Here is an 18,668-nt window from a genome sequence, read left to right as displayed (position 1 = left end):
TCTTCTGGCAGTGTTGTGGGCTCGGCTTGTGAGGGCTCGCCTGCTCCGCGCGTCCTCATTGGTTAGTTGCTCGTAAAAGGAGGCCGGCGTGAGGGTATGGCGTCAATGGAGAGAGTGAGAGAGGCTGGGTCATGTGCAGAACACAAACATGAACATGATGACACTCTGTTGTTGTTCTGTTCCCATTTCTACGGTACAAAAGCTTTTTCCTTTATGGACTTGACCTCAATCCATTCCTATTTGGATGAGACGAATTAAAGGAATTTACCATATTTGGCTGAAATAGATCCTTTGTTATCGAACTCACATTCAAGACAAGAACTGCTTGTTTATTTTGGAAGAAATTGATCAACACTGGACAACATAGAAAACCAGGCCTTTCACAGCCTTCTGTAACCTGAGAAGCACTGTCGTCATGATATACAGTACATCATGTACTGACTGTGACCCCAAGAAATACATGGAAATTTCATCATAATGCTTTTATATGCTATTACAGGCAGCAACCATTTCAGCAAGGTTACTTGCCAACATAAGTAAAAATCCATGTTTGTTTCATATAGTAAAACCTTAAAAAATCATGGAGCAAACCTTATCTTTACCCCTACATATATACAGAAATCCAAATAGCATGACATATTATTGCTCAAACACAACAAATGTATTTCTTATCCAGTCACCTTCTATACCACTTGTCCCAATAGAAAGAGTCTACCCCAACATTTGGCAGAGGTGAGGTACACTCTTGATTGGTCGCGAGTCAATCCCTGGGCACAAAAATAATCACAGTTCTAGAAAATTTCGAGTCCTCACTAAACTCACATGTTTCTGGAATGTTGGAGGAAAACCGGATTGACCAGAAAAATCATGATGATTTAGTGGGTTTCTGTGTGCACTGAGTGGAGTCACAATGGCCCATGTGTGCTTACACTGGTACACTGACAACCTCTGCTTGATGAGCAGATGCCGCAGTTTGCAAACATTTTCATCACTACTGCAAATGTATCATCAAAATTATATTATACAGAGACACATGGCTATTGCTAAGAAGAAACTTATACACTTTGTTGTTGTACTTAGGTAGATTATTCAGGTGTCTGTATCTGTACTTTACGCATTTATTTTTCTGTTGATGTTTTATTTTTACTCTCCATACATTTCCAGTCAATGGCCTTATTAGAATCATTTGATGATGTCGGCTCCAAGAATGAGTCATGGTGAATATGTTGTGTCTTGTGCAAACCTGAAAACCACTAGTTTCTGGCTATCAAAAAATTGTCTAATTTGAAAAACATAGTAATTTTTCAGCTGTTCTAAATAGCTAATTTTATATATTTTTTGTTGATCAGTTCACAACCTCACCAAAGTTATGGGCACAGCACAAATACTATAAAAATTAAAGTTAGAAAAAAAGAGAAATTTGTGAGTTTAAGAAAAACAAAGAGTAACAAGTTGCTCTTTTTTTTCTTTAACTCACAAGTAGCAGTAAAAAATCATTTTCAATTTTACATACAAATCAGAGTCTGGGCGTTTACTTCTACGTAAGTAATGTGTTTGAGTTCTACAGCTACCGCTGACTCATTATAAACACTGCACTGTAATTGCTTCCATTCATTTCTATGCAAATGGAACGTGAATGAATGTGTTCAAGGGTTAAACGTTTTCCATTAGCAAATAAAAGATAAGTGTGGCTTCCATCTCAAGATAGGCCCCTTCGACTTTCTCCTCCCTTTACTTTAAGCTAGTTTTGTATCTTTCTTTGGAGGGGTGCTCAAACACTGCCATGACTGCACTGCTTGTTTTCTTAATTAAAAAGCGCCAAAATGTCTAAGGCGACTCGGCCAATGACAACATTTGAGTTCCAAATGAGTGTTGTAATTGCTGGTGCAAATCAGACGACCATGGTTCATTTCTTCTCGTATAGAAGCTCTACAAGAAGTCTTTTGCGCAAAAGTGGGTGTCCATTAGACTTGAGGTCAGCAATTGGTGATAACTTTCTAAGGTTATGTTGTTCACACTGTTAATAAGACCTTGCTGATTAGTTGTGGGCTAGTCAAACTTAGTAGCCACTCAGATGTATCTTTGAATAATCTTGTTTTTTGTCCACCTTTAAAATACTTTCAGCTTCTTTGGCAGTGAAGTTCTTCCAGTTCACATAAAAACAACACAATTGTGGGCTGTTACATTCAAATGCAAACCATCGCTAACTTCTCCGGCATTGCATAATATCCTGCCATGGCTTTCAGCATCCAAATAGATCAGCGGATCTTGAGCTTCCACATAAAAGCAGTTGCAATTCGAGGTCGATCTGAATATAAAAGAAGACGTCTGTGTTTTCAAAACTTGTCAGACTTAAGGGCTTATGTTTCACAAGTCTGGTTTCATTTGTACTAATGTCACTGATTATTCTGTTTCTATTGTCACATCAAGGTGTCACGTCAACAAACGGAGTGAGAGAGGCCAACCATGAGAAATACGAGAAATATGTCAACTCCCTCTGTTGTCTTTTCCTTCTTTCCTAATCGCCACGATGCTGTTAAATGGATTCATTTCAGGTCGTCAATTTACTTTATTAGTTCTAATGAGAAAGTCTGCTATTCACGGGGGCTGAGGACAGATCCCTACAGCGAATAGCGAGAATCTGCCAGTAAGGACGCCAACCCTAAAGAGGTTTGTAATTGCCTACAGAAGCCACAAGGTGGTGAAAAGGGACAACTTTTGTCGAAAAGAAGCTCCTCAATTCACTTCAAATAGTAGATGGTTGGTTTTGTGGGCACCATGATGCCATCAGATAGGGCCAAAACAATATACTGCTTTGGCGACGGCACAAAAACAACAAAATGTTTATTTATTTATTTATTTATTTATTTATTTATTTATTTATTTATTTAAAATAATGGTGGATACGTCCCCCCCCCAAAAATCCAAATGTCAAGGTTGTCAAAAGTTTATAGTATCCCCAATACATCATAGATGTTCTAGCAAAAAAAGGAACTCACCGTTATTTCTTAATTTGTTTATTTTCTGAAGTTGCAATAAAACCTTTGTCATTTTGCAGGTCTGAAGCTTATTCTACGTATAATTATGTTAAAGTTCTTGGTGGAGGGTGTATTCAATTGGATTCCATTTGAGATTCCAGATGCAGAATTCCTACTGGATCCAATTGGATGGCATGTTTGTACTTAATGAAGTGTCCAGTGAGTGCATGCTGCTTACTGACTCAATAATGTCATGCCAAGAGGGAAACAGAGGGTCTTGTTCCTGCCCAACAAATGAATTGGTACCAGATGGTGTGTTCACACTTGCAAATACTAACAAATGAGAATGTTGTGTAAGGCTCACATGGACTTAATGAATCAAAGTGATTTATCCCTTATGGCTGTGTTTGGAACCTGCCAAAAGTTAAATGGGAAAAATGTGGGCATCTTAGGTATATTTTTGTCAAGACTAAAAATGATCATGAACGCAAAAGAATTCTGACTGAGAAGTGCTGTGGTTCAGAATCTTGGTAACGGAAGTATTTGTACAACTTCTGACCATAAAATGAAATAGTAATATGCTATTATTCATTGTTTGTGGCTTCTTGTTTTATTTTCTTGTGTTGTTTACTTGTATGTACATTGTGAACTATGTCTTGTCACCGTGGGATAGTGAGAACGTAATTTCGATCTTTTTGTGTGTCTTGGCATGTGAAGAAATTGACAATAAAGCAGACTGACTTTTTTTAAAGGCTGATTTTAGGCCACACAGTTTTATTTTAGCCATCTTTTATTGATTCTTTAATCAAACTAGTTATTCCTGATTCACATAATTATACCTTGTCATGTCCTGTCAGTCATCATCATCATCATCATCATCATCGGTTTAAAGTCCGTTTTCCAGGCACCGCTGGGTTGGACTGGGTTCTTGATATGGCTTTCTTCCACCGGGAACGGTCCATGGCCATCTCGTAGCTGATGCCGAGTGCCTTCATGTTGGCTGACACGGCCGTCTGCCAGGTCTTTTTAGGTCGGCCACTGGGTCTTGTTCCCTCTACGTTATACGACATGACTTTCTTCACCCAGTCGTTCTCGTCCTTCCTCACTACATATCCGTACCATCGCAGTCTGCCTCTCCTCACCACATCCACTATAGCCTCCACTCCCATCTTCTTTCTCAGCTCTGCACTGTTTTTTTTCTCCCTCATTGACACACCACACATCCATCTGATCATCCTCATTTCTGCTCTGTTTAGTTTTTCTTCGTGTTCTGTTTTCAGGGCCCATGCCTCACTCCCGTACGTCATACTACTTCCGGCGCAGGCTGAGTACACTTGGCCTCTCATCTTCAGGGATGGAGCCTTAGATGTTAAGAACGGCATGAGTTCCCTGAATTTCTTCCACCCGCTTCTCACCCTTGTGGTCACTGCTAGGTCCACCCCCCCCATCAGCGTTAAGCATGTCTCCAAGGTAGCAGAAGCTGTCCACCACCTCGTACATCTCCCCATCTACTATGAGCCCCTCCTGCTCAGCTGGGTCTGCTTGGGCGACTTCTCCCCTGCACCGCTTGCATTTGAAGGTCTCATTTGCAGCAAGTAGGCTGCCTTTTACTCCGCTGCATCTCCGGTGTACCCATCTCTGACAACCCTTGCACCGGATAGAGTTAGCTTGCACCGCCTTCCCGCAAACTCCACATGGCCATGCTCCTGACTGTGGTACCACTCCCAGGCCAGCACCACCGACCATGACCTTTGATTTTGCCGCATTCACCTTCATTCCTTTCACTTCCAGGCAGGTCTTCCAGGCTGCTAGCTTCCTAGCTAGGTCTTCTCGACTGTGAGCCATCAATACCAGGTCATCCGCGTAGAGCAGCTCCCATGGTAGTCCACCCCTCACTTCCCTCGATACCACATCCATCACAATAGCAAACAATAATGGGCTGAGCACCGATCCCTGGTGCACCCCTACCCTTACTTCAAACCCATTACTGTCGCCAACTCCTGTTCTAACAGCTGTGCATGCTCTGCAGTAGAGAGTCATCACAGCCTTAACCAGTCCCTCTTCCACGCCCGACTTCCTTAGGGCCCATCTCACCACCTCCCTTGGCACCCTGTCGAATGCTTTTTCCAGGTCAACAAAAGCGAAGTACAACCTCTTCTTCTTCTCCTGGTGTTTCTCCTGCATCTGTCGGATGACAAAAATTGCGTCTGTTGTACCTTTACCAGGCATGAAGCCATACTGCATCTTGTCCACCTCTACCCGTGACCTCACCCTCCTTTCCAACACCCTCTCTAACAACTTCATTCCATGCTCCAGCAGCTTTATGGCCCTGTATGACCCGCATGCAAGTGGGTCCCCCTTCCCTTTGAATAGCGGCACCAGTACTGTCAGGCATTGCCTCACTTCTGAAAACCTTGCACACCGACCAGCTGGTCATACAGGCGCAACTCCTGGGGTCTCAGTAAACCACGCCACCTCTCCCACCACATTGCAGCCTGATCTGCTCAAAGATTGGAGGGGCAGATTGAAAAGACTGTAAAACCAAAACAGCTTACAGTCCTTCCTAATACCAAAGACCCACCTGAAGCAGAATTGCCACAAAAGGACTGGGTGAAGCTTCATTGCCTCTGCACTAAGGTGAGCCGTTTTACCAATATGTTCCGATTGGGCCTCACCGACTTGCTATCCTGTCCATGGGAACCAGACCCTCAGACGGCACAACACATCTATCAATGCACTATGTGCTAACCTTAAGATGGATATGTATGTGGACCGAGTGCTTGATGAAAATGGCACATTCAAATGGCTGTTGGATGAAATAAACAGACTTGGCTGCCTCAAATGCAAGAAGTCAAAGAAAAAGTTAATCATTGCAATGTTTGGCTTCTTTTTGCATGCAATTATACGTATTATTATTCACTGCGTGACATGGGATAATAATGCAAATGCAAGATAATAAGAATAATAAGAACTCCCACTGAACAGTGATAATGACAGGAATACATTTGGAAAATAATTAACCCAGACAAAGACTGGCAGGGCGCCCATTACCATGATTGTAAGCAGCCACCATGTATACTACGAGACATTTGAAGGATGAAAGTGGATTTAGTGGATGGAAACGCAATCAAAGAAAAGGAGAACTGCCTACTTGAAATTTAATTACACTTGAGTGACTGCTAGTTTATCTCAACGACATGAGACCATATGTACAAAATATACCAAAATATACAAAACAAATGCAAACAAAAACTAGACATTTAATAATATCACTATTATCACATATAATGCTACGCCTGTGCAGGTGCAACATACGTCAACCTGGGTGAGCTGAAGTGCGAATGATTCAGCCTTTTCTATCAACAAGCAAACTTTGTTGAACAAGTGTTGTTTTGACCCTAAATTGGCAACAGAATTCAAACTATGAGCAAGTCAGCCGCAGGCCAAGAAGTAACCAGAAGAGGACGGTGGGATTTATGGCTCTGGAAAAAAATGTGAAACACACCGTGACACACAAAACCACCATGTGTGAGCTCCAGGCTGTCAAGAGCAGCAGGTACCTACGGTACATATACAGAGCACACATGCACCGCAACATTTTGTAAAGTTAGTGTGCTGTGGCTACTGCTGCAGTACTGAAGAAACCACATCATTTTTCCAAGAAAATACTGCTTTCCATTTCCTCACATAGAGACATATAGGTGGACAGAGTTGCCAGAAATAATACTTAAGAAAGAGTACTGTTACTTTAGAACTATGAATCAAGTAAAAGCTAGTCCTCCGAGTAACTACTTGAGTAAGAATTATGAAAGTGAAACATATTCCATGTGTAACTTCCAATTTTTATTTTTTTAATTGAACCGTCAGATCAATGCAAGTCCAAATTGACCCAAATTTAATCACAATGCTCACAATGTTTTGCAAACTGGTTAAAACAGCACCATTTTAGGAGGAAGTTCTTGTAGACTGAAATGTAGAGCTCTTTAGACTGGCACAGATGACATAGCTGTTCTTTTTCAAAGTTTTTAAGGTCAGCATAGAATGAAAACGAGGCCAGCTAGGTCAGGAGTGAACTGCTCAGTGAAAGTAAAAAGGGGCCATAGCCCTATCAGAAATCTATGTCGCCCCAATTAAGCCTCATCAGCATTTTAATTAATTGGGTAGAAAACATATTTATGAATCATTTCTCAGCCCCTCAGTCAAGCCCTTTAGCACTGGGAGAGAAAAAACATCCTGCAACCACTCTTGTATTGACGTAACAGCAGATGGGCCAAGGCCACAACTGAATCGACCACCTTTAACCCTGCTTAACCCACTGAACATAGTTTACTAATCCATGAACTTTGCTCCCTAATTAGTAAAAACTGAAATGAAAAAAATAATTCTAAGCAGGTTTGACATAAACAAGAAACATACGGTTAATATGCTGTGGTTTGAGCAACATTCTGTTTCTTATTTTCCCAGCCACGACGTATGTTGTCCAGAGGGTGACAGTGAAAAATGTGTTTCTTGGTTCAAAATAACAGTGAAGGACGAGTGAAGCAATTCAGTTTTGAAAGTAAATACTGTTTATTGAAATACGGGTGCAGCTTTGTTTCAAGGTTGAAGAGTAAGTGAATGACAGGTTATTGACCCCTGACATCACTGACGCACATTTCATAAGTAACAGAGTTGAGTTTTTGAAACCTACTCATTTTGAGTTGATTGTTTTTTAAAATACTACTGTTGTTTTATTTCAATTGTTGTGCTTTACTCATCAACACAAAATAAGACCAGCTCACTAATGAACTCATTCAAATCCTTCATACATCTTTAACTTTATTTGCATAGTTCCCTTTGCCATTTGTTTAACCTACTGAAGCATGACGAGGCCCAAGTTCAACAAGTACCTTTCAAAGCTCATCATGAAGATAGCGTGCAAATATTTGTTTTGTGCCAGTCGGTATTCAGTCATTCATCATTATATTTTCCGTCCTTATATACGCACATTTTTGTGGACTAAATCAGTTTCAGCAAGCTATCAGTGTTTTGTTTTCCTCATTCGAGCACAACATCCAACCATGAAAAACAGATTTCCTGGTCAGAGATATATCATTGAAGTCTTCACTCAGGACTCTCAGGAGAGTCTTTTTTACAACGTGTAGGTTTGAAATGACCTTGGCCCTAGCAGTCTGTCCACAGTGCCTCTCAGCTTTGACAGCAACAGCAAAAAAAAAGCTGTATTATGAAGCAACTCATGAGGTCAGTGGAAAAAACATAGCGGCCTCATTGTTGTTATTGCTTTTGCTACTGGTGTCTTTCATTGCATGGTTTTGAACAAGACGCCACATCCATTATTTACTGTGTATTAATTTCCAGCACTGAAAATCTGTCACTTGAAATCAAACAAAGTCAGTGTTCCATGGCTTCAACAAATTATTTTAGGAACGCAAGACCAATAATTAAAGCATGTTTCTTGTAAATGCTTGCACACAATGTCACAGCTGTCTGTCCATGTGCTAAGTTAGTGTAGGTTGTTTGCCACTAACTTCAAGTTAGTCTCTTTTTTTCTTCCTTCCTCTTCCCGAGCTTCATTTATATTTGCCCACACTTTCCCTGAGCTCAGCCTCTGACCCATTACCCAAAGTCCCACAAAACCTGTTTTGTTGAAGTCCTTTTTAAATAACACGTTTTTGCCAGATGTTGCTCCTCACTTCACTTTCCAAGTGGCTATTAATACAAAGTTATGTTCAGAAGAAGTGAGTTGTCATGACAGCGGGATTTGCTTGTTGATGTGCTGAGCAGTTGTAGAGTGAGTGAGTGATTGAGGTGGTAAATAAAAAATGAAGTCACTTTTGGTAAGCACTTAAGAGGCTATCATCAGGCTGAGTGTGTTACAGTGGGCTCCTTCACTTTTCGACTCCTGTATTTCCCTCACTGCTTCACCATACTCCCTTAAGTAGCATGTTTACGTCCAGCAACCTCTTTAGAACATTGTCTTCAATAGTTCTGAGCAGTGAGCCCGTCATGCAGATTTACCATGCACATGAGTCACCACTTTTCCACATGACTATTGCTGTCAACTGCACTAATATACAGTTTTATTATCCATGTATAAAAATCAATCTATTTAGTTCTTCCCTGTGCAGACTGCTACTGATCAGAGCCTGCACAATTACTAATAGGGTTTCATACAAAACAGTGACAGACACACAGGCATATGTCACAGTTAAATGAAACAACAGGTAAAATAAAGTGAAAAATAACCATAAAATCTTGAAGGTATTATGTTGTAATATTACAAGAAATATGTGAAAACTTCAGGTGGAAAAAAAGTCCAAATATAGGAAAACTGACTAAAGTTGTTGTTTGAAGCGATTATTGATGAAAACGGAGTGATTCAGTGTCCTTTCACAAGATGCCATGATCACAGCGTATGTGATGTCACACACGTCTGCTACAGCTAAGTCTGAAAAGTAAACCATCACGTTGGTTGACAAATAGAGAGACTAAAAGAGGATGGTTCAGTTCTCCTGTCCCACATTCTGTTCAATTCCAAGCGCCAATTCACAGTTGTAGGCACACATCCACGCTCCGCTCCACACCTCTGTCTACTTCCTTGGCTTTAACCAACCATCCATCCAGCCGCATCCAAGCGTGTCAATAGATGTCCAGTACAATTACTCAAGAAATAACGACTGCCGCACGCACATCCAATACAACTGGCGTTTCAGACCCACATGACAGGTGATTGGCCTTTGCACATGTGCCAGCTTGTTTGTTGGACCCTGAATGTTGATCCATGCCCTCATTCTCCATGTTTCCTTGTTTGTGTGTTTTGAGTATCTTTCTGGGTGTTCGGTCTGTGTTGCAGACTTTAGGTCCGGGCCTCTAACCCAGCAGGCCTGCAGTTAGGGGCCGGTCTATACGTATGTTCTTTGTTACATCATATTATCTTTGTTCCTCGGTTCACTTGTGTCTCGTCGCACTTGTTGGCAGTCAGTCCGAGAATAAAAATGTGTTTTAAAAAAGATGCCGCTCTAATCAACAAACTAATTGCAATGAGTGAGTCAGAAAAGCATTCCAGTCATCAATCAGAGTGGTTTCTTGCTGTCATTCTCAAAGGCTTTGTATTGATAAGATGAGAGACAATGCTGGAGTTAACCCTCAGAGAGTAATTACTCTAGCCTGCAGTCTTGCTTTGTCATAATAAGGATACTTTCCAAAACTCGGCATCTGTTTTCTATGAGAGCTCAGATAAATCTGCTGGGCATCAGGACAGAGAGAGCAGTTGAACGGGTAGCGAACATTCATGCAGCAAATAGAATTTTCCCTCCGAACACACGCAGGGTGAATATTCACGTCAAAATCCACATAGTGCTAACAATGGTAAGAATGGAAACATTAACCCTGGTTTGAAACCCTATTTTGAAACTCTAACCCTAGTTTGAAACCCTAGGTTCAAAGCTACTTCCTCTATTATGACTATACTTTTACTTACAAAGCTACTTTAAAACATTAACCCTAGTTTGAAACGCTCATTGATACCCTAAACCTAGTTTGAAGCCCTACATTAAAAACCAAAAACCAAACTTTAGTTCGAAAGCCTATTTTGAAACCTTAACCCTAGTTTGAAACCCTACCGCTAGTTTGAAACCCTAACTTTAATTTGAGACCCCACTTTGAAACCTAAACCCTAGTGTGAAACTGTGACTTTAGTTTGAAACTACTACAACTTTAACCTTAACCTGAACCCCTAACCCCGTATTTCTAAACTCTAACTCAACTCTAACCTTAGTTTGAAACCCTACTTTGAAACCTTAACTCTAGTTTTAAACCCTACTTGAAACCTAAACCCTCGTTTGAAACTCTACTTTGAAACCCTAACCCTAGTTCAAAAAGGTTACTTTAGTTTTAATCTGTACTATGACACTTAACAATTACCTTAATCCTTAACCCTAATTTGAAAGCCTAATTTTAATTAGAAACCCTACTTTTGAACCTTAACCCTAGTTTGAAACTTTCACCCTAGTTTTAAACCCTACTACAAAACCCAAACCCTAGTTTAAAACTCTACTTCGAAACCCTAACCCTAGTTTGAAATACTTACTTTAGTTTGAAACCCTACTACAAAATTTGATCAATAACCCTATTCCCTAAACCTTAACCCCTAACACCTAACCTGAAACTCAAAATTTAACCCTAACCTCTAACTCTGACCCTAATCATAGTTTAAAACCTAACCCTAGTTTGAAATCATTTTGAAACCCTGACACTACTTTGAGACCTTAACCTTAGTTTTAGACCCTACTATAAAACCCTAACTCTAACACGAGTTTGAAAATCTAAACCTAACTTGAAACCTTAACTGTTGTTTAAAACTTTGAACCCCTAACCCTAGTTCGCAATGCTCACTTTAGTTTGAAACCCTACTCTGAAACTTTAACCCTAGTTTGAAGCACTACATTAAAAACATAACTTTAGTTTGAATCAGCATCGTAGCCGCCATGACCACACACAGGCTAAAGCAATGGATTAGACAGGATTGAGTTAGCCAGGTTTGAGCCCAGCCCACTAATTTCGATGGAAGAGTTTGACAGATTAAATAAATAAAACTCTGCAACACGGATGTTTCAATGAAACAGAGAAATAATATTTATAATTTACCTTTGATTATTGGAAATTTCATTAATAAATGACACGGTGCTATATTTAATTCCATATTGAATTAATAAATTAAACACTGAATTATTATTCTATTTAATGGTGCAGTTGATTATTGAGTGTTTTTATTTATTTATTTGGTTTATTTAATTCCATGTTTGAATAATAAATATTTAATTAATACATTTAACATGTAATTAATTACATTTTAGATTAAACATTCCATGGCGTATTTATTTATTTTATTTTGGCACTTTTGGTCCTTCATATTTTCACACGTGTTCATCCATTTGATCAAAAACGTAGACATGTATTACTTTGGGTTTGACCAGTTAAGCAGTCCAAACATTTATTACACCAAAATACAATATAGACTCAACATTACACAGAATAAAAAAAGTTTTCTGTCTTGCTACCGAGCGCCTAAACCAGTTTTGGTTTCAAGCATATAACCTAATGAATTAAAACTTGATTTTCTGTACAAGAAATCTGAGGACTATGTATGGGCATTTCTATTCGTGCATAAGCCAATGATGAGACAGAAAAAAGTATTCTCTTGTTAAATAAAGACCACAGGCTAATTTAAGTCAGAATATAGCAGTGATCAAACTATTTGGAGTACAGACATTTATTCCCAACATGCAAGAGACGCAAGGACAACATCTTTTATATTATCAAGAATACAAGGTTTTAAAATTGATTCATATACTTGCACAAATGTTTACAGCATCCTGTTAAGCCACCATCTTTACGCTGAAAAATACATTTTAAAAAATACACCTGGTTGATTGAATTTGACTGTAGTATTAAGTCATTTCATCACTACTGTTTTAACTACTGTCTGTGATGATCATAGTAGTTTGCATGCATAATACAGATACTTGTCTGTACAAATGATGGTCACAAGTGGGCGACCTTTGTTCACAGCTCAGTTTCTGACACCCAGTCAAGTCGTGGAGGATGGATAAACAGTAGTGGAAGCATGCATAGGACAATCTACACTCAGATTCAAGTCTATTGCCTTTCAAAGAATGTGCATTTTATCCACCAGGGAGCGTCTCTTCCCCACAAAAATGCCCGTCAGAAAGAGAAATGTGTGCCTTTTGTGACCTTCATTGTCATTCCCACTTCCCATCATCCACCATCCTCCATCTTCGTTTCAGGCATCAAGTCAAAGTCTCCGGATCTTCCTTTATTCCTCCTCACTTGTCTCCACACTTGCTTCCTCGCTCTCCTGCACCTGCCTCACTTTTCATTTCTTCACTCTCTACACCACCTCCTCCTCCACTTCCTCTCTCCAGGGCAGCCAGAGAGGGAGAATGACATTTCTCTAACAGCGGGAGGGCAAATCTGCACCCAGCATCACTTCACGCAGCGAAAGGATGAGTGGGTGTGGCAAAACGAATTACGAGTGTGTGTGTGTGTGTCTAAGTGTTTATTTGTAAGAATGAAGATACAATTAGATATTCATATAGTTTACTAATTCTATTTGATTCAGGCGAATTTATATTGTAAAATTAGAATTTACAATCCCGCACTCCTCGCCCCCCCTCCCCCAAATTTCATCTTTTATTTTATGTCTATAATCTCATATATGATTAGGAATTAATATAATGCAAAGTTGTAGTACACATTTGCAAGTAAAGCCAGGAATTGGTGTTAATGCTTTGCTGCGCTTGAACTTGACTGGTGAGAAAGAAGGATGCTTTTGTTCACTACTGCGTGGCAAAGTGACTTCACTGTTGGTAGTGGAGGTGTCACAAAGGAGGATAAAGTTTTAGGTGGAGAGGGGGGGGGAATCAAGCAGGATCGCTTTGTGCTGTTATGGAAGGGGCGAGGAAGAGATGCATGGTCTTGGTTCAATTCCTCGACTCTTCATGAATGACAAAAGCTGGTCGGGGATCTCGGCGAGGACGTCCTTTGCCAGTCGCGCCATACTGAGGACTTGGTTTCCAGATCTGTCCACGTAGTCTCGGAAGGGAACGAACTGGAGAGGCAGGGAACAAAAACATATTGACCAAGTTCAATTACTTGTATGGACTAATTATGATTAAACAATGCTGTTTTCTGTACTCACTTGTCTTTTTGACTAATAGGCCAATTTAAGTGAAATGAGACATGATCGATCAATGACATCTCATAACAGATTTTGCACTAATCTCTTTCATTCTTTCAAAAATGTACACAACCCCCAAAACAACTAGCCATCCATCCATCCATCCATCCATCCATCCATCCATCCATCCATCCATCCATCCATCCATCCATCCATCCATCCATCCATCCATCCATCCATCCATCCATCCATCCATCCATCCATCCATCTTCTTCCGCTTATCCGGGGTCGGGTTGCGGGGGCAGCAGCTTTAGAAGGGACTCCCAGACTTCCCTCTCCCCAGCCACTTCATCCAGCTCACCCCGGGGGATCCCAAGGCGTTCCCAGGCCAGCTGAAAGACATAGTCTCTCCAGCGCGTCCTGGGTCGTCCCCGGGGTCTCCTACCAGTGGGACATGCCTGGAACACCTCCCCAGGGAGGCGCCCAGGAGGCATCCTGATAAGATGCCCGAGCCACCTCATCTGGCTCCTCTCAACGTGGAGGAGTAGCGACTCTACTCCGAGTCTCTCCCGGATGACCGAGCTTCTCACCCCATCTCTAAGGAAGAGCCCGGACATCCTGCGGAGAGAACTCATTTCGGCCGCTTGTATCCGGGATCTCGTTCTTTCGGTCACGACCCATAGCTCGTGAGGGTAGGAGTGTAAATCGACCGGTAAATTGAGAGCTTCGCCTTTTGGCTCAGCTCTCTCTTCACCACGACGGACGGGTACAGGGTCCACATTACTGCCGACGCTGCACCGATCCGCCTGTCGATCTCGCGCTCCATCCTCCCCTCACTCGTGAACAAGACTCCAAGATAGTTGAACTCCTCCACTTGGGGCAGGATCTCATCCCCGATCCGGAGAGGGCATTCCACCCTTTTCCGACCGAGGACCATGGACTCGGATTTGGAGGTGCTGACCCTCATCCCGATCGCTTCACACTCGGCTGCGAACCGTTCCAGTGAGAGCTGGAGATCACGGCCTGAAGAAGCCAACAGCACCACGTCATGTGCAAAAAGCAGAGACGCGATGCTGAGGTCCCCAAATCGGACCCCCTCAACGGCTCGGCTGCGCCTAGAAATTCTGTCCATAAAAATTATGAACAGAATCGGTGACAAAGGGCAGCCTTGGCTGAGTCCAACCCTCACTGGGAATGAATCCGACTTACTGCCGGAAATGCGGATCAGACTCTGGCATCGGTGATACATGAACCGAACCGCCCTTATCAGTTGGCTCGGCACCCCGTACTCCCGAAGCACCCTCCACAGAACCTCCCGAGGGACACGGTCGAACGCCTTCTCCAAGTCCACAAAACACATATGGACTGGTTGGGCGAACTCCCATGCACCCTCAAGGATCCTGCCGAGGGTGTAAAGCTGGTCCACTGTTCCACGGCCAGGATGAAAGCCACACTGCTCCTCCTGAATCCGAGGTTCGACCTTCCGACGGACCCTCCTCTCCAGCACCCCTGAATAGACCTTACCTGGGAGGCTGAGGAGTGTGATTCCCCTGTAATTGGAACACACCCTCCGGTCCCCCTTCTTAAAGAGGGGAACCACCGCCCCGGGCACTGTCCCCAAAGTCCACGCAATTTTGTAGAGACGTGTCAGCCATGACAGCCCCACAACATCCAGAGCCTTTAAGAACTCCGGGCGGATCTCATCCACCCCCGGGGCCTTGCCACCGAGGAGTTTTTTAACTACCTCAGTGACTTCGAACCCAGAGATTGGAGAATCCGCCTCAGAGTCTCCAGGCCCTGCTTCCTCAATGGAAGGCGTGTAGGTGGAATTGAGGAGGTCTTCGAAGTATTCTCCCCACCGACTCACGAAGTCCCGAGTCGAGGTCAGCAGCACGCCATCCCCACTGTAAACAGTGTTGATGTTGCACTGCTTCCCCCTCCTGAGACGCTGGATGGTGGACCAGAATTTCCTGGAAGCCGTCCGGAAGTCATTCTCCATGGCCTCACCAAATTCCTCCCACGCCTGGGTTTTTGCCTCAGCAACCGCCGAAGCCGCGTTCCGCTTGGCCATCCGGTACCTGTCAGCTGCCTCCGGAGTCCGGCAGGCCAAAACGGTCCGATACGACTCCTTCTTCAACTTGACGGCATCCCTTACCGCCGGTGTCCACCAGCGGGTTCGGGGATTGCCGCCACGACAGGCACCAACGACCTTACGGCCACAGCTCCGGTCGGCCGCCTCAACTATGGAGGCGCGGAACATGGTCCACTCAGACTCAATGTCCCCCGCCTCCCCTGGGACGAGGGAAAAGCTCTGCCAGAGGTGGGAGTTGAAGTTCTTCCTGACAGGGGATTCTGCCAGACGTTCCCAGCAGACCCTCACAGAGCGTTTGGGTCCGCCAGGTCGGACCGGCATCTTCCCCCACCATTGGAGCCAACCAGGATTTAATCTAGATCCATCCAGAACCTTTCGGATGGCCATCAAAAATTGTGGGTTCGAACTGAACTCCCAGTTTCTACTGATGACACAGCCTCAGGAGTGTGGAGAAATGTGGAGACAGTGTTAAAACCCTTTGACTAATTTATAGACCGATTTGATAGATCTATGCAGCGTTTGTTCATTGTGAAAGTGCAAGTAAGAAAAAGTAAAGTGTGATGAACACTCCTTGTGGATTAATTCTCCGTGTATGCTGGAATATAAAAAAATGAATGCAGTTTGAAACTGTATGTATCCCACAGATTGCAATATGTAATGAAAATGTCTTTAAAGAATGTAACTATTATAATCAGATATCTTGGACTCACTACAACAGTCTCACTACAAAGGCACAAGGCAAGGTCTATTTTCTGTCAATCTAAATTCCCCCTAAAATCAATGTTATATTAATCCTGTAAACAAAATACATGTCGCAGAACACAACATGATTGTTCCTCTAATGAGAACTATGTGATTTACGGTGGGTGGGAAAGTCAGCGGTGTTGCCATACAAAATAGCGGCGAACAACATTTTGGATCGATATCAAGTAGGCTGCAGTAACTGAATCGATCAATTGATTTTTGTTGTTGTCCCCCCCTTCTCCTCACGAAGTCTTAAAGAATTGTTGTCATTGAAAGGTTAAAGGTAATTGGAAGCATGCATGCAAATGAGATTGTAGTTGTATAACAAACAGCGGACAGTTATGTGGAAGGGCCCTGACGCTGAAACATGATGGCAATATCAAGACAGCTTTGGCCTGAGAGCAGAAATCATGCAGTCAATAAGCAGGCCTTTGATTAATGTCTTAAAAAGTCTTAAAAATCTGGGCGAATGTAGGTCAGCAAAAACTTTAACTAGCATTCATATACATAATATGAACTTTTACGTCTAATATAAGGCTACATTATTATCATTTCAATTCACATCGAGCTCGGAATCTGTGTTTGTGTGTGTGTGTGTGTGTGTGTGTGTGTGTGTGTGTGTGTGTGTGTGTGTGTGTGTGTGTGTGCGCATGCGTATATGAAAAACAAAATAAGTACACTTGTTGAAGAACTGGGGGAAAAAAAAAACATGTGCAAGTACTAGTATGTCCTAAAAAATTCAGAGCGTGCAGATGAGTTAAATGGAAGAAGGGAACCAATTTAGAGGCTGATTGAAGCCTTGTTTCACTATGCACTTCTTTGTTACTGCTTAAATCTCCCTAGCCAAGTTCAATGGAATTGTGATGAGTACCTGCACAATGTCTCTCTCAGCGAGGCGCCCTCTGGAGGATACTCTCACCTCATCTCCATCCAGCTCTTCCATTGCTAAAAGCAGCAGAGAGACAGTGAAAGAATGACTCAATAACAGCGCCACTGAGAGGGAAAATGAAAATGATCATTGTAATTACTGAAATGGAACGGCATGAGGAGAAAGGTGTTGAGTGGGGTGTGGACAGAACATTTTTTTGCAACAAAAAATGTCACAGCTCCTGCAAAGATGATACAAATTCAAATCATGGGTCAGAAAATTGAGAAGCCCAGTAGTTTAAATGTGAAGCTGCGGGAGAGCTTCATAAGACATTTGTGCTAACAATAAGAGGGTACTTGGGGAAATGTGTTTAGATGTCCTCAATTGCAGAACCACCACAATCTCACATGTAATGAATGCATACTGTATTTACAGTTCTGTCAAGTCCCATCTGGAAATGAAACACTGCAATGGAAAGATGTCAAAGGTCATAGTATATGCTCACTGATCATAACGTGAGGTACACTGAAAAAGCCATTTATTACCTCTTTTGTTTTTCAGTACGTCTGTAGGCCTGATACTTGATGTTGGCATGACAGATCTATTTTTATTTACGTGTGGCTTCGCAATAAAGGCATTCACATCCTTGTTGCTGTCAGAGTGCACGTTGCCGATTGCAGAATGGCTGCTCAACACAATGTGTTCAGCCAAGCAAACACATCAAGGTACAACCATGCCAGAGCGCTAGAGGCAGCATTTCTCATACAATTGGAACTCAGTATGAGTCAGTATGAGTATTGAATATAATGTATGTCGAGACACACACACACAGGTAGCACATGTGACCTTCAAACGTGGCTGACAGCATTGCATTCACTATTAATCCTGATATTGGATTTCCAAATTAGAAAAAAATAGAGGACAATCCAACCCAGGCTGAGGTTTAAATCGTCACACATCACTGAACCGTAGCATCAGCTAAAGGTTCATAGCTGATGGCAAGCCAGGGTTTGACATTAAACTACACTAACTCAAGGCTTCATGCTGGAATGAATTGAACACATCAATTGATGGCACCCGTGTTTACCAACAAATGTATTGGCATTGCCTTAGAATAAAACCTAGGTGAACCATGGAGAGGGAGTTGTGGAGAAAGCAAAGTCAACAGAAAAGATCGATCAGTTTCCTCCCTTTTCTCTCTGGCAAGATTGCCAATTATATCTTCACAACCGCAACTAATCACTACAGGTCAACACCGCTTTGGATTCTTTTCTCCTGCTGGGAATT

The 18,668-nt window shown here is 42.2% G+C and overlaps 1 protein-coding gene across 4 annotated transcripts in view; it reads right to left on the bottom strand.

Moving 5' to 3' along the window:
- Window positions 1–11,934: 11,934 nt before the first annotated feature.
- Window positions 11,935–18,668, bottom strand: part of cpne9 (copine family member IX) — a 62,671-nt gene continuing 55,937 nt past the window's right edge. For 3 of the 4 annotated variants that reach the window (XM_049754017.2, XM_049754021.2, XM_049754020.2), the window contains 3 exons: window positions 17,542–17,622; window positions 17,385–17,458; window positions 11,935–13,608 (listed from right to left, as the gene is read on the bottom strand). In XM_049754017.2, coding sequence (XP_049609974.1) covers window positions 13,444–13,608; window positions 17,385–17,458; window positions 17,542–17,622 — 320 coding nt within the window. In that variant the 3' untranslated portion in view covers window positions 11,935–13,443. The remainder of the gene's footprint in view (window positions 13,609–17,384; window positions 17,459–17,541; window positions 17,623–18,668) is intronic. The other variant, XM_049754019.2, reaches the window with a different exon arrangement.

The sequence above is a fragment of the Syngnathus scovelli genome, chromosome 2, assembly GCF_024217435.2.
Source record: "Syngnathus scovelli strain Florida chromosome 2, RoL_Ssco_1.2, whole genome shotgun sequence".
Classification (NCBI taxonomy): domain Eukaryota; kingdom Metazoa; phylum Chordata; class Actinopteri; order Syngnathiformes; family Syngnathidae; genus Syngnathus; species Syngnathus scovelli.
The sequence above is the reverse complement of the archived record's forward strand: the minus strand, read 5'-3'. Positions and strand labels throughout refer to the sequence as shown.